General features: G+C 32.5%; 1 protein-coding gene across 7 annotated transcripts in view; it reads left to right on the forward strand.

The window, feature by feature from the left end:
- The window catches only part of LOC149423230 (acetylcholine receptor subunit alpha-like), a 502,266-nt gene that overhangs the window by 202,083 nt on the left and 285,007 nt on the right, over positions 1–15,176 (forward strand). For 4 of the 7 annotated variants that reach the window (XM_089632590.1, XM_089632595.1, XM_089632592.1 and 1 more), the window contains exon 3: positions 7,391–7,571. In XM_089632590.1, coding sequence (XP_089488716.1) covers positions 7,391–7,571 — 181 coding nt within the window. Of the gene's footprint in view, positions 1–7,390; positions 7,572–13,399; positions 13,581–15,176 lie in introns of all 7 variants that reach the window. The other 3 variants (XM_089632593.1, XM_089632596.1, XM_089632594.1) reach the window with 1 other exon arrangement.

Raw genomic sequence — 15,176 nt, forward strand, 5'->3', positions numbered from 1 at the left:
AATTGGATAAATGTTTTGAATCCGTCTTGGGAAAATACATTTATAAATTCTTTTATGTCAAATATTGGTAATGATAATACTGTAAATTCAGTGTCTGTCAGTGGAAAAAATAAATCAAACATTGTCGAAAAATTGTCACAAAAATATTTAAATTCTTTTTCTAAAACGAATAACGACATACCAATTAAAGAGTTTTCGGTAAATTTAAGTTTAAAAAATAATTCAACTCCTGTTTTCCACAAAGCATATGAGGTCCCTTATGCACTGCGTGCAGAAGTATGCCAAGAGCTAGATCGTCTTGAAAGCGAAGGCATAATTTCTAAAGTTAAATATAGTACTTGGTCTTCTCCAATAGTTTGTGTACCAAAACAAAATGGAAAAATATGTTTATGTGCAGATTTAAAATCTACAGTCAATCCACAATTGAAAATTGATCAATATCCTATTCCACGTCCAGAGGATATTTTTAATAAATTTTCAGGTTGTCAAGTATTTTGTAAATTAGACTTAACAAATGCATATTTACAGTTGTTTGTGTCAGATTCTAGTAAAGAATTACTTACAATTAATACATGTAATGGTTTATATGTTTACAATCGTTTACCTTTTGGGTTGTCATCGGCTCCTGCCACATTTCAAATGGTCATTGATACAGTCTTGGGAGGCATAAAAAACTGTGCTGCATACATTGATGATATTTGTGTAGGTGGTAAAGATGAAACGGAGTGTTGTAATACTTTAGAAAAAGTTTTGTCAAAGATAAATGAGTTTAATATAAAAATTAATGTGTCAAAAAGTGAATTTTTTGTATCTTCTTTTGAATTTTTAGGTTTTACTTTGTCAGGTCAAGGCAAAAGTCCGTCTTTGTCGAAAGTTGAGAAAATTAAGTCTACTGGGTGTCCAGAAAATGTTACTCAACTAAAATCGTATTTGTCAATGTTGAATTTTTATAGGAATTTTATTCCTATGTGTCCTACTGTACTAGAACCACTCCATAATTTATTCAGAAAAAATGTAGAATGGTGTTGGTCTGATGAATGCGAAAAAGCATTTATAAATAATAAGTCTCTCTTGTCAGATAAAACTATGTTAGTTTTATTTGATCCGTCAAAACCATTGTGTCTTACAGTCGACTCCAGTGCATACGGTGTCGGATGTGTCTTAAGTCATGTCGTAAAGAATCAAGAATTTCCTATAGCTTTTGAGTCTGCAACGTTAAATTCAGCTCAAAGAAATTATAGCCAATTGCACAAGGAAGCCCTTGCTGTTATTTTTGGAATCAAGAAATTTCATAAATATTTAATTGGTCGTCATTTTACTATATACAATACTGATCATGCTCCATTGTTGTCTTTATTTGCCGAAGATAAAAAAGTCCCCGTTTTAGCTGCATCACGTCTTATAAGATGGTCTATAATATTGTCCGCGTACAATTATAAATTAGTTTTTAAAAATGGACTGAAAATTCCTCAAGCTGATGTGATGTCACGTTTGCCAAGTGAACAACAATTTAATGTAGAGGAATGTAATTTTGTATGCATGTCAACACCCTTAATTCCATTTTCAGAAGTTGAAAGTCATTCTGAAAAAGATGAAATGTTATCTAAAGTCATTAAGTATGTTTCAATCGGTTGGATTGAAAACTTGTCAAGTCCAGAAATTAAAAAATATTTCAAGTTCAGAAATTTACTGTCGGTCAAGGGAAAATGTCTTTTATTTGGTGACAGAATTGTAATACCAGAATCTCTTAAGTCTAAAGTCTTAAATTTAATACATTATGGTCATCCTGGTATAGTCAGATCAAAAATTCTTGCTCGTTCTTATGTTTGGTGGTTAGGTATGAATCAAGATATTGAAGATATTATTTCTAGATGTGAAATGTGTCAGTCGGTACAAAAAGCTAACAAAAATGTGCGTCATAATTGGCCTATTGCTGAAAGTCCATGGGAAAGAGTCCATTTGGATTTTTTTGACTTAAAAGGTTCCAAATACTTGTTAGTTTGTGATTCATATTCAAAGTGGATAGAATGTTTTTATATGAAAAATACTAAATATTCGGATTTGTTATCAAAATTAAGTGAAGTTTTTTCCAGATTTGCGTTTCCGAAAACTATTGTTTGTGATAACGGTCCTCCATTTTCATGTAAAGAATTTTCTATTTTTTGTAAAGAAAAATCTATTAAATTATTATTTTCTCCACCATATAATCCCGAGTCAAATGGATTAGCAGAACGATCTGTTCAAACATTCAAAAAGATTTTAATTAAATTTATGTTTTCAAAAAATTCTAAATTTTTGTCACCAGCTCAACGTCTAATAGATTGTTTGTATACTTATCGTTCCACCCCTACTTCTGTCACGGGTTTGTCTCCTATGGCTAAAATATTTTCGTATGAGCCACGTACACCTCTTCATGTTTTGACAGAAGAAAATAATGTAAATAAAAGTAAGCAATCAAGTAAAAATGCATTGACAGAGTATGAGGAAAATGATAATGTATTGGTATACTTAAGACATTTGAAAGGTCCTATGAAATGGGTTCAGGGAACTATTAAGTTAAAATTAAGCTCATGGGTGTATTTAATTCTTTTAATCGGAGGAGAGGTAAAAAAGGTCCATGTTAACCAAATAAAAAAAATTTGCATAAAGTTAAAATCAAATTATGAAAATCCCGATAAATGGTATGACTTGGGAAGTCAAGAAAATAAAAATGATAGTGAGCCTTTACCCAGCACTAGTGGGAAAACTGATGTAGTAACTAGGGCTGGCAGATTGGTGAAACCTCCTGTCAGATTTAGTCATAGTGATTATGTTTAAGTTTTATTTGGTATTGTAAATTGTTTGAAAATAAAAAAAAATAAAGGAGGAAAGGATGTAATGTATGGCCATGTTGGCAGTCCTGATGCGTCACGTGGGAGATTATAACGAGTGTGCGTAGTGTCAATAAACGTCACAGGTCTGAGTCAACAGTCTTTTAATTTTAATAATCCCCGATATAATAGTAAGCATGATAGTGGATATTTGTTTATCAAAACGTTGATGTAAAATATTGCATTTTATTTATAATTTTGAAAAATTTAGGCGTCGAGTATTTCATCAATGATTTTCTCGAAATATCCTAAAAAAATTTCGTATACATTATAATTTTACTGTTAAAAATTCATTAATTAGTAATGTAATAACAATGTTGTCCCTTTAAAACTATATATATATATATATATAGATATATATATATATATATATATATATATATATATAAATGAAACCATAAAAAAATGAGATTCGCAAAAAATGTGGCTTACAGAGTTTTACAAAAAAAACACAGTTATCTTGAGAGTAACTACCAATGAAATCAAAACATCAATTCTTTAGCTATTCAGCTATTTATTTCATGTACTGTAGAATAAAAAAAATAACAATCGTGATTTAAGGCGCGCGCGGTGATTTTTGGTACGGTGGCTGCCGTAGGCTGTAGATTTTAAAAATTTGCATAGTGATCGGTAAATTTTAATTTCCACAATGAAAATTTATTTAAATTTTTTTTTCACATACTATGCCGACTTGTTTAATTGCTATCGCAACACCATCAGGGCAATATTCAAATTTAAAAAAATAAAATTATATGTACACTTTAAATAACTAAACAAATACGTACACATTATAAATAACTAACAATTCGACATGTGCTTAAAAGGTTTGTTAAAAAAGCGATATTTTATTATTATTTTTAAATTCATAGAAAATTTATTTATTCTTTTTATACACTTATGGGCTTTTGCATTGGGTACATTGTAATGTTTACATTTTTTTTACAAAAGGGTTATAAAGAATATTTGAAACAAATAATTTCTAATAATACAAATGGACAAAATTAAAAAATTTACGTATATAAAAATTTAAATAATATCTTAACAGTAAAAATCGTTTGTTTTAAACATCGAATTTGTAAAGATAAAAATGTCGATATTTATTTTTAATTTTTTAAAAAGAAAGACAAACATTCCCAGGTTACGAATAACCCAACAATGTTTGAAAATCTCCTACTACCACCACAGAAAGCCGAAAATGTTGCTTGTGTTGTGATGGAGGACTTAGCCAGCCGAGGAATCGAACACGCGACGCTCGGGTGATTATTGGTATGTTCATTTATTTGGTACATATTATTGGTATGTTCATTTGCTAAACTATGGAGGTGAGGAATAAACGAGTTTGCAAAATAATTTATTTATGTCATTTATTTATTTATTTATTTATTTATTGTTTATTTGCAAAAACAGTATGAACCAGAACATTGCAATATCGATAATTAACATTTACAAAAAAGTGAATAACAAATAGGTACATTTACAAGTGGGACAAAGAAAAAAGTTTCAAATTTAGATTTACAATTTTAAGTATTGAATAATAATATTTCACGTTTAAATACGTTGTAGGACATGTGGAAAATATCCACATTTCCTGCGAGGCAGTTAATTAACCTAGTGATTCTTCCCAAGGGCATCACCATTGGTAAGTTAGTTATGTAGGTACTCTTAGATTGACTAGACTCAGAAGTTCGCAACAGTCAAGCTCCGAATTTACAATTAATTAAAATAAGAATACGTCGCTTATCCTACGCCGATCCTCAAGTGAATGTATTTTTAAGGCATAACAAGTGCAGCAAATGAATTGTCGTCCACTGTCAATTTTATATTTAAAAAGCTCTCGTTTAACTGTTCCTCTACAGTTCAACAATCGGAAATTAAAACCGATACAATATTGGATTCAGTCTGCCAATGTTAACTGAAAGGTGGACTTGATTAAAACGGATCAATCGCGATTGTAATTCCGTTGACTGTTTGATTACATCTAAACAAACAATTTAACCATATTTAATCAACGGTCTCTGCTTACAAATTAGAAGAAAGCTTACAAATAAGAAAAATTGAGATAAAATAAAAACTGGCATCAAAAAGCGCTGTGAAGTAAAAAAATTAATCGAAAGTTTTTCTCGCACATATTACTTGCTTACTGTGGTGATCTCAACTGTACCAATCTGTGGTAGACTAGTTCTTCTTTGTTATACCTTTGTGTGATACCTTTATTGATTTAGTGAATGATCTTTTAAAGTATAATGCTGGGTAGACTTCGATTTGTTTATTTCGATTGAATTAATCTTGTCTTCATTGACAATGTTAACTGAAGAACAAACGTCTACTTGTCTTTCAAATGACAAAATCTAGGCAACACTGTCTATTTGGTTTTCCCACAGATATAACCACAAAACTTAACTCTCGATTTGCTGACGTGACTCCAGCTGCTCTCTTGGTCACGCTCTTGCGCGGACCGTCTTCTGGTTCTGGTCTGCCCTTGCCTTCCTTCTTTGCCCTGGCTCCTTCTTAACGCATTTCTGTTAATGAGGCTTCTCGTGCCTCGATCGTCCTCCTGGATGACTTTGACCTTGCAGAATTCCGAACGTCACGCCTTTCCGTGGTGCTCTGTTTTCGTCCGGACTTCTTGACAGGCAATTTGTACATTTCCAATGTTAAACCAGCGCCTTGTATTTTTTTTAGTGGTGCCTAATACGGATTTTTTTTGTTTTTGTTTTACTCTTAACTATCCTCTTTCTTCTTAACGGCGCCTTACAGTTTTGTAATTTGGTGCTTTATTGTAACTTCTTATTTTCACTATTTTGGCAGTGACAGTTTTTTTTATGACTTGCGGATGTCTTATTCCTGTTTCGACTGCGCTCTTTTGTGGTGATCTCAACCGCACCAACTTGTGGTGGACTGGTACCTCTTTGCTATACCTTCGTGTGATACTTCTGGCAGTGATTTAGTGGATGATATTTCATACTGTAATGTTGAGTATAGAATGCAATAATTACTGTTTATTGTCACATTACTGGTACAAGTTACTTCAAGGAAGCTTACTGGTAAAAAAAACATAATACAAAAGGAGACATATAAATTTGTACGTGTCGGCTGAACCATCTCTTTCATCCATGAATGTCTCTTTCGTACATTTAGACATACTTCATCAAACTTACGAAGGACTCCTTAAAAGGGAGTGTCTCTAATGGCTCAAGGACCCCCGGATCAAGTGGTTCAGAGGCCTTCTCTCTATCGTGGACCCGCGTGTCTTCATTAGAAACATCTTAAAAATCGGAAGACACTAAATTTAGGCGTTAAATCATCATTCACAGTAAAGAATGATTAGATGGGTTAAATTAAACATTTCAGTTTCTTTTATTATGTTAGAAGTACATAAATGCAATAATTTGAATAGTGTTAATTAAACATAAAGACAATTTAATAGTATAAATCATTTTTACCTGCACATTTTTTTACTTTCTAGGTACCTATCTACTCGTTTTACGTAAGGAGTGAATTTCCCTGACCGCACGGAGAGTAATCGAAGCATTCGTTTTCCTGTTAAAAATGCGACTGCAGGTCTATAGCGAATGAATTGAAAATTGAAAGAGTTCCTAACAAAGTATCAGTAAAAAGTTTGTTTTATGAAGACGGCGGAACACGTGGCCATGATGTCTATTATGAAAAGAACACAAATAACTACTATTTTATCAGGAAGTTGGAATGCTGTCACGTTTTTTAACAGGATCATTGTTCTCTGTGCATGAATCAGTTCTCGCATTATGTTCGTTTATTTATTGAAGGAAAAATATTTTTTCCGTCTTCCGAACTTTATCAAACTGAGTTTCAAAACTCTTTCAAAGATTTACAAACGAAAGTGCTAAAGAATTGTGCGACTGGTACCAATATCACGTAAAGCCTCTCGACCTATAGGATAGAGAATAGACGGTTGTGTAATCCCAACACGTAGTTGCGTAAGAAAAACAAAACAAGAAACGGAACTACCCAGCGAATGCTTAAACGGAAATGAAAAATCATACCCCGCCTTCAGGAAACTTCCGGAACTCCGGGGTGAGATTTAAACTTGAGCCTTGACTAGTCTTTATTTATTTATTGAAAAGGAAAACATTTCTTAAAACAAGGTTTCATTCCGTTACTAAGAAATGCACAAATACATATTTTATTACTCTGGAATCGGTCACTTTATCATTTAAATGTTTTGCTTCGTTCATTATAATGTTATTTTAAATTAGTGATAAATTTGACCATCAATGTTAATAAACAAAAATCTAAATAAGCATCTGAAAAGCATATTAATTAAGTACTAACATTATTATAAAACCCTTCAAGCAATAATATGTTTAAATACGGAAGAGAATAACTTATACAATACTAAATGTTGTGTTGTTTTGTTTGAACCCTTTTGAAAGTCCCGCTTTCCGCCCCGATATGATGATGTTTGGTGTAATGGGGAGATGTGTTGCATGTTTGCGGACTACTGACGAAGAGAGCATAGTAGAACAATGGTTGTCTTGCAGCGCTGACGGCAACTTCGAGGTAACCCTCGCTACCAAAGCCACCATCTACCACCAGGGGCTGGTGGAGTGGAAGCCGCCAGCGATCTACAAGTCTTCGTGCGAGATAGACGTGGAGTATTTCCCTTTCGACGAACAGACTTGCGTGCTAAAGTTCGGTAGTTGGACCTACGATGGCTTTAAGGTAAGGCCGGGCGGGTCCGCTGGAGAATGCTTTCTATCCCTATAGCCACAGCTGTCATTCTTCATGCTGTACATACTAATACTGTATACTGTTACTGTTCTGTTTCTCAACTGTACATATTATCTATATAATAATATACTTTTAGTTTTTCTGTTATGTTACGGTTGAAGATAAGCGGCGCATTTTGCCTCTCAGTAATTTATATGCCACATACATTAATACCGTACTTTGTAAAATTTGCTTCGACACATTGTAGTGTATCTCTCCGTTCATATTAAATTTAATAGCTATCCTTTCACGTTTTTGATTGAAATCATAATCCGCTTATCTTCAGCCGTTTCAGATCGTTTGTGAGGGTTTGAAATTGATTGCACGGTAGATTGGAGAAATTTGGCCACTTCCATTTATTATTTTCCAGAAGCTTCTATCTGGGTTCCATTGGTACAAAGCAACATAGAACATTTACGAATATCACTCAGATACGAGCTACACTTATCTGTATATTTATATTTATATCGAATTTGCCAATTTGGATTAATTTGTAAGCTTGCTTTTATTTACTAATTAGTTTTATGCGAGTGGTTTTATGTTAATGTGTCCATTTTATTTCAGGTGAGCTTCCAACAACCCCAACAGAAACCACTCAATCTACTCCCGAACACTTTCACACAGTCAGAAATCAACACCACACACTACAATCTACCAAAGTTTATAATCTTTAGTCTTGTTTCTAATTTACTATTTATCTTCTCCATTAATATTCATTTGGCTCTTTGAATTGTATCAAATCACTCCTATTTCATGCAAATTTTTATCTTATGTTTCATCTTCTTAACCAATTATTTATTATTATTATAAATATTTTATGCATAAATGCATTCATTGCCATCATTTTCTGGGACTTGGAACCAAATTCAATTTCAAAGTTATTAAATTGTTCAGCACCGTGTTATCTTTCTCCGTCAATCGTAGATTCCTATCGGAACCTATATCAGAGTAAACTCAAAGTTCAGGCGGAGAAATTTGCTCCGCCAGCGCAAGAAAGTTAGGAAACGAAAGGCCAACTATTCCGCCTTGGAATGCTGACAAACTTATTCGGAGGCAGTACAACACTGTAATAATGCAGCACTGCAACACTGCAGCAGTAGAACAGTAAACACTGCTGGACTGACCTCAAGATATTTTAAGATGCATTTTTAATGATTTCTAAAGAAACTATTTCCGAGAAACTGGGTCTGAACTCGGTATTATTTTTCAGAATAGACCTTTCTAAAGAATTTCAACTGATTTTAGAAGAAGCTTTTTGTTAGACGTGTAATGTATTTATTGAAACCTTTACAAATAAGCATACGGAGTAAAATGTATGAGTTACAAACAAAAAATATAAACATTAAATGCAATTACTGATCACTCAGGACAGCGGCATTTACACACACTCTTAAAAAGTCAAGAAAAGTGATTAATAAAACAAGGTTAAATATGTTACGTTAGGTTAGGTTCATACGCCATTTTTACACCACTTTTAATGATTTTATATCATTTTTCAAAAATGTTATTAAGTGAATTACCACTATCCTGAGTTGCCATGGAACCATTATTGATATATGGGATCCTGGTAATTTTAAAATTATTTTAAGAATTTTTTTTTGTCACGGATGCACAACGACACGTATCTACTCCCGAAACAGAATTCACTTTTTTAGCAATAAACTGTAATATTTAAAAATATGTGTCTTAATTAACTAACAAACTATCACCCCTTTTCGAGTCCTTATATGAAAAGCCAAATATTTTATAACATATTTTACAGTATAATATGCAAGCATGTTATAACCTAATTTGAAAACTATGTTGCTAGTAAGGTTAAGTGGAAAGGCAGAACGGCAATTTTCATACAAAATTTAAATTTGGATTTGAGACTAAAATACTTAAAAAAACTGAATAATTACTTTTTAATTAAAAAATATAGTAATTATCTAGTACATGCGTACTATTTTATTTATTTATGTTTTAAATTATATAATACAAGCCATTAAAAAATTCAATTTTTTCATAATTTTAGAGGCACCTATGGAAATTATTTATGAGTTATAGATAATTATTAAAAAAAAATGATATATTAACTATAATAATTTGCTAAAATAAAAATAAAAGTTTTATTTTGTGAATACTTCAATTTACATTGGAACACAAATTTGTCGTCTATAAATGAAAATTTATACCTAAATAATGCTTATTTTTACAATATTTTATTTTTTATATTTTTTTCATAATATTATCACTATAGATAAAGCAACTTAATTATTTTACTTAAATACATAAATATGATTGAACAAATTCAAAAAAAAATCCAAAGGTATGTTTTCATGCGATCATACGGAATATATCCGAAATTCATGCATCACGTAGTGTCGGACTCATGGTACTTGAATTAAAGTTACTAAAAAACCTTATCGATTGTCCATATATCCTGTCATGCTGTGGTTTATTCGTTCCTGATAAATACAGTCGAAATCGTAGCCACGACCTATTCTGCATACCGCAAGATCGGACAGATGTCATTGCCCAACATAGCATGACAATAGGTATGACCTTGCTAAATGCCCTACCAGCGGATATAGGTGTGTTTAATATCACTACACACGTTTTAAAAAAATTATGTACGTGTATTGTTAGTTATAATAAAATGGTACCATAATTGGACTTACCTGTCTGTCGTACAAAAAAAATTTTTTTTTTGTTATTTACATTAAATTCACAAAAACATTCCAAAGTTGCCCCTAAAGTCACGCAAAATTGAATTCTTCAATTGCCTCTATATTATAATTTAAAAGACAAATAAATAAAGTAACACTTATTCGATTTTAAAAAATTGTGAAGTTTCCTTGGGTATTTTGGTCACAAATCGAAATTGAAGTTTTTAATGAAAAAGGCCACCCAGCCGTTAGTCGTTCCTGCGTCAGCGCGTGAAGACTCATTATTCCATAGTGAGTAAAGTTATCGCACTTTAGCAAGTAGCACCAACAACGAATACTTAACCTACTAGGTGCTACCTAGCTCTGAGTAGCTCTAAGTAGCTAATAGCTCGTAGCTCTATATTGCTTTCCGATCTCAAAGCAACTGAGCGCTAAAATCTCTCTCTTACCGGTTTCAAGTTTACAACGTAGGTTTTAAGTACTAGAAGAAACTCTTGACTAAATGATTGTACATAAAACAATGTTTTAGATCATTACAAAACACAACACAAGGACATTCTATCTGAATAATGTATTTGTTAAGATTGATATTAGTTTATGGAAGCAGAATAATATATGATCCTAAAATGATCCTGAATTTAGTTTTTTGGCAGTAACAATGTGGATTTCATAAAACTGTATGAAATGAATTTTCTACCATTCACTTCATATAATACTTCTGTTACTGTATGAAGTGCATTTTCTGCCATTCACTTAATATAGTATTATGAAATCCACATCGTTTTTTAACGGTAACAATGTGGATTTCATGATACTGTATTAAGTGAATGGCAGAAAATGCACTTCATACAGTAACAGAAGTACTATATGAAGTGAATGGTAGAAAATTCATTTCATACAGTTTTATGAAATCCACATTTTTTTTTGACAGTTACAATGTGGATTTCATGATACTATATGAAGTGAATGTTAAAAAAATATTTGTGGTAAAATGATGTAAGTGATGAACAAAGAAAGAGATTTAAGGGCAATGTATGAAGTGAATGGTTGAAGAGGTTGAGGGCAAACGAGGAAGACATCGCGAGAAACAAATACTTTTTACGATACAATAATATTCTTTCCACCTTAAAAATGCACCCAGATCAGCTACTTAAGAATTAAAACCTCGAAATTTTACCCTAAACCATTTATAAGTCCTCGAGCACAGAGGCGGATTTGCAGTCTTGGCCGCCCTAGGCCCCAGACCATGTAGCCGCCCCTTTCTCAGTACCCATCATAGGTGTGGCGAGGGCGGCTGCGGGGCGTGGGGGCGCGCTGTGTGCTGTGTGTGAACACGCTCTTGCATATCGCTATTTCGTACGTAGAATATTTAGGTACTTAGGAAGAAATTTCTTGTTTTCATCTCTGTCTTTTTTGTCACGATTGGCCGCCCCTAATATCTGGCCGCCCTAGGCCCGGGCCTACATAGGCCTAAGGGCAAATCCGCCTCTGCTCGAGCAACTCGTTCGGAACTCTTCAGCTAGTATTTAATATAAATAAATAAATTTTGGTAAGTTTTTCGTGTTTTCGTGACTGAAATTTGTGAAAACATGACAACTTTTTAAAATAAAGGCAAAAAATGTATAAATTATCAAAATTTGTTCAATGTTTAGCGGGTACTTTCTAAGGTCACTCGTTGTTTTTCTCATTGAAAGTTTTCTCTCAGTTCAGACTCCTGTGGAAGCTTGACTGACGAGACTTAGTGAAGGTTTGAAACGAGCGAAGTTTAATAAGTTTTATTTTGGGGAAAGATACAGCCTTAAACAAAAGGAAAAAGAATTTAAAAAAAATATTTATTTCACCGTTTTAATTAATATTTGCCAAATATTACAACTTCAATGGTGATCTGGGAATATGTCCTATCCTATTTTTCTAATTTTTCAAACATCGATTTGAAGAAATAAATTGACTTAATTGACACCCGATGGTACAACATATTTCTACTACATACCAAACATATCGTTTGTTTCATAGTGAAAACATTTAGTAAGAATTTATATTTAAGTCGATTTAAGATAGGAAATAATCCCAGAACACCATCGATATTCTAGATTCGAACACGTGAATCAAAGCGTATGTATCTAGTATTCCTAAAAAAATGTTAACGATGCCCCATCCCATGTTTAGCAATGGATTCAAAACACGCTTTTCTTAAATCAGCTGAAATTCAACTCATTCTCTTTAAAAACTTCTAGATTGTGCATACTTTATTTAGCTTAAATAACCATAACTCTCGACTCATTATTCATATCTCGACACAAATTGAAGCATTGGGTGGAAAATGCGTTTTAATGATGTTATTAATAAGCTATAAATATAATATGTTCCCTGTTTTACCGCCGGACAAAAAACTCATTTCAATGTCTCTGGTGCGTATTTAAATATACTAGTATCATACGCTGTTCTTCCTTTCACCCGGTACACCGCAATACTGCTGTCGGACGATTGAGTTATAATTTTTTTATTCATATTTACTTGTGTATGTTGTACACTTCTTTATTTTTCATTATAATAAAATAATATTATTTGTTAACTTTTTTACTTGCACCACAATTGAATTTGTTCGACCAGTGGAAAAAGGGCGTAGTACGTTAAAATGAATTTTATGAATACACGGAGAAAAATGAGCATTGCTAGGTTACCTGATAAAGTTTTTAATAAATGCGATTGTATTATCACGATGTCACGGAAATGCATATTAGAAATTTACTAAATAATTATCAGGAAATTGCCAACAATCCCGTTTTTTATAGGAAAACAAAAAAAAAGAAGATTTTTAATAAATTAGCAACACAATAACACCCATTTTTCGCCGTGTACTTGGGATAAATTAATTTTTTCTTACTAATATGCATATATCGAATAAAAGATAATCCCTTGTTATGTAATCGCTTTTAATCATACAACATAATTCGGAAATTTAGGGATTTCGCCTGTTTTCCACACAATGCTTCAATAGTGACATTACTGATACATAGACACGTAACCACACCAAGCACGATCCAAAGACAAAGAAAAACCAGCAGCGCAATGCCACGACATGCGACACCTCCACCAAGATAGTTATGTGTGCCTTGTGTCCGTATGTTGCAGCGCGGATGGCAACTACGAGGTGACGTTGATGACGAAGGCGACAGTCTACCACAACGGCATGGTAGTGTGGCAGCCTCCAGCCGTCTATAAGTCCTCCTGCTCAATAGACGTCGAATTCTTTCCCTACGACATGCAAACCTGCGTGTTGAAACTAGGAAGTTGGACCTACGATGGCTTCAAGGTGACCGTGACGAGGAGAATGGCAACTATGCATTCTGTGCAACTGCTTGCTGGCTCGAATTAACCTCGATATTCAACTATATTCATTCATTATGTCTGACTGTTTGTTTATTATTATAATCAGTGTACTTTTTGATTGATGATCGATGTGTCCATTGGTATCATGATTGTTATCTCTGTTTTAAGACTAAAAATAATGTTGACCGAGAACGCGCATCGGAGCCATTCACCTTTTCAACTCGTCATGACGAAGTTCGATATTTTACCAAAACCATCAATGATTCTTACGTCATTTTATTCGTTTGAAAATAAAGGCAAGAGAAATTCAATATTTTTAAAAACAAACCACATTCATACACGAATTATGTCAACTGTGCTTTTTAAAAAGATTTCCCATAACTACGTTAAAAAGGTTTTTTATTTAAGCTTTTGTATGAAAGTAGATTATACTTTCAGTACCTATCTAAAATATTTTACAGATATATTTATTTCGTATTATTTTTAACAATACTTATTACCCTGAAACACCATTTTTTTTTCATTTACTAAATGGGTGCGATTTATTTAGAAAACTTTCCAAAAGTTTTTCAAGAAAAAGTATAATAATATGTTCGGTTCTTAAAATCTAAACCAGTAATATTTTTTAATCTGTTACGGATACCAATAAATAATTTACCGAAAGATTATTATGTGCATAAAATGTATCGGTTAATTTTAAATTAATATCTGTCATATCTACATGTTTGTATGTTGAGATTTATAAACAACAAAACATCTTTGCAAAAATTCTTTAGGTATAGAATCGGATATTATTTCTAACTAGCGCAGAAACATGAAAATTTACGGGATATTATCAATTTTACTCCGGTTCCATGCCAATCAAAAACAAGTATTGTAAATTTTCTTTCCAAATTAGAGTTTCATTAAAATTTTTGTTGAAAAATTAGAGACGAGCAGAAATTTTCGTTCCGCATGAAAATCAACCCAAAGTCATTTTAACAAAATGAATGCATTTTTCTTATACTATACGTAGATACTTTATCGCTTGTCTGAATTCTTGACGGAACCAGTTTTGAAGATAACACTTAAATTCAAAACAAACCGTGTTCATTGAAACAGAGTTAATTGAACCGAAACAAGTATATTTGATTACAATCAATCTACATGTACATATAAATGACGATCAACAAAATGTACATGTACTTATAAATGACGATCAACAAAATGTGCATGTGCTTAAAAATGACGATCAACAAAATGTACATGTGCTTATAAATGACAATCAACAAATCTACATGTACATAAATGAAGATCAACAAAATCTACATGTACTTATAAATTACTAAAATTTACGATCGTCGTTTAGGTAGAGAAACGGATATTATTTGTGATAAATATTTAGGTGTGTTAATGATAATATTTATTTATGTGGAACGTTATTTTAATATTCACTGGTTTTTACTCAACTGCGAGACTTCTCGGTGTTTCTTTCCAATGTTGTCTCCTTCTGAATTCCTCGCATTACTCTGTGTCGCTTTCTCTTGTTCGTATATTCGTTTCGCTTTCTTGAGTCAACATTGTTTTTGGGGTTCCTTTT

The sequence above is a fragment of the Hesperophylax consimilis genome, chromosome 6 (genome assembly GCF_061612785.1).
Source record: "Hesperophylax consimilis isolate HC1 chromosome 6, BYU_Hcon_1.0, whole genome shotgun sequence".
Classification (NCBI taxonomy): domain Eukaryota; kingdom Metazoa; phylum Arthropoda; class Insecta; order Trichoptera; family Limnephilidae; genus Hesperophylax; species Hesperophylax consimilis.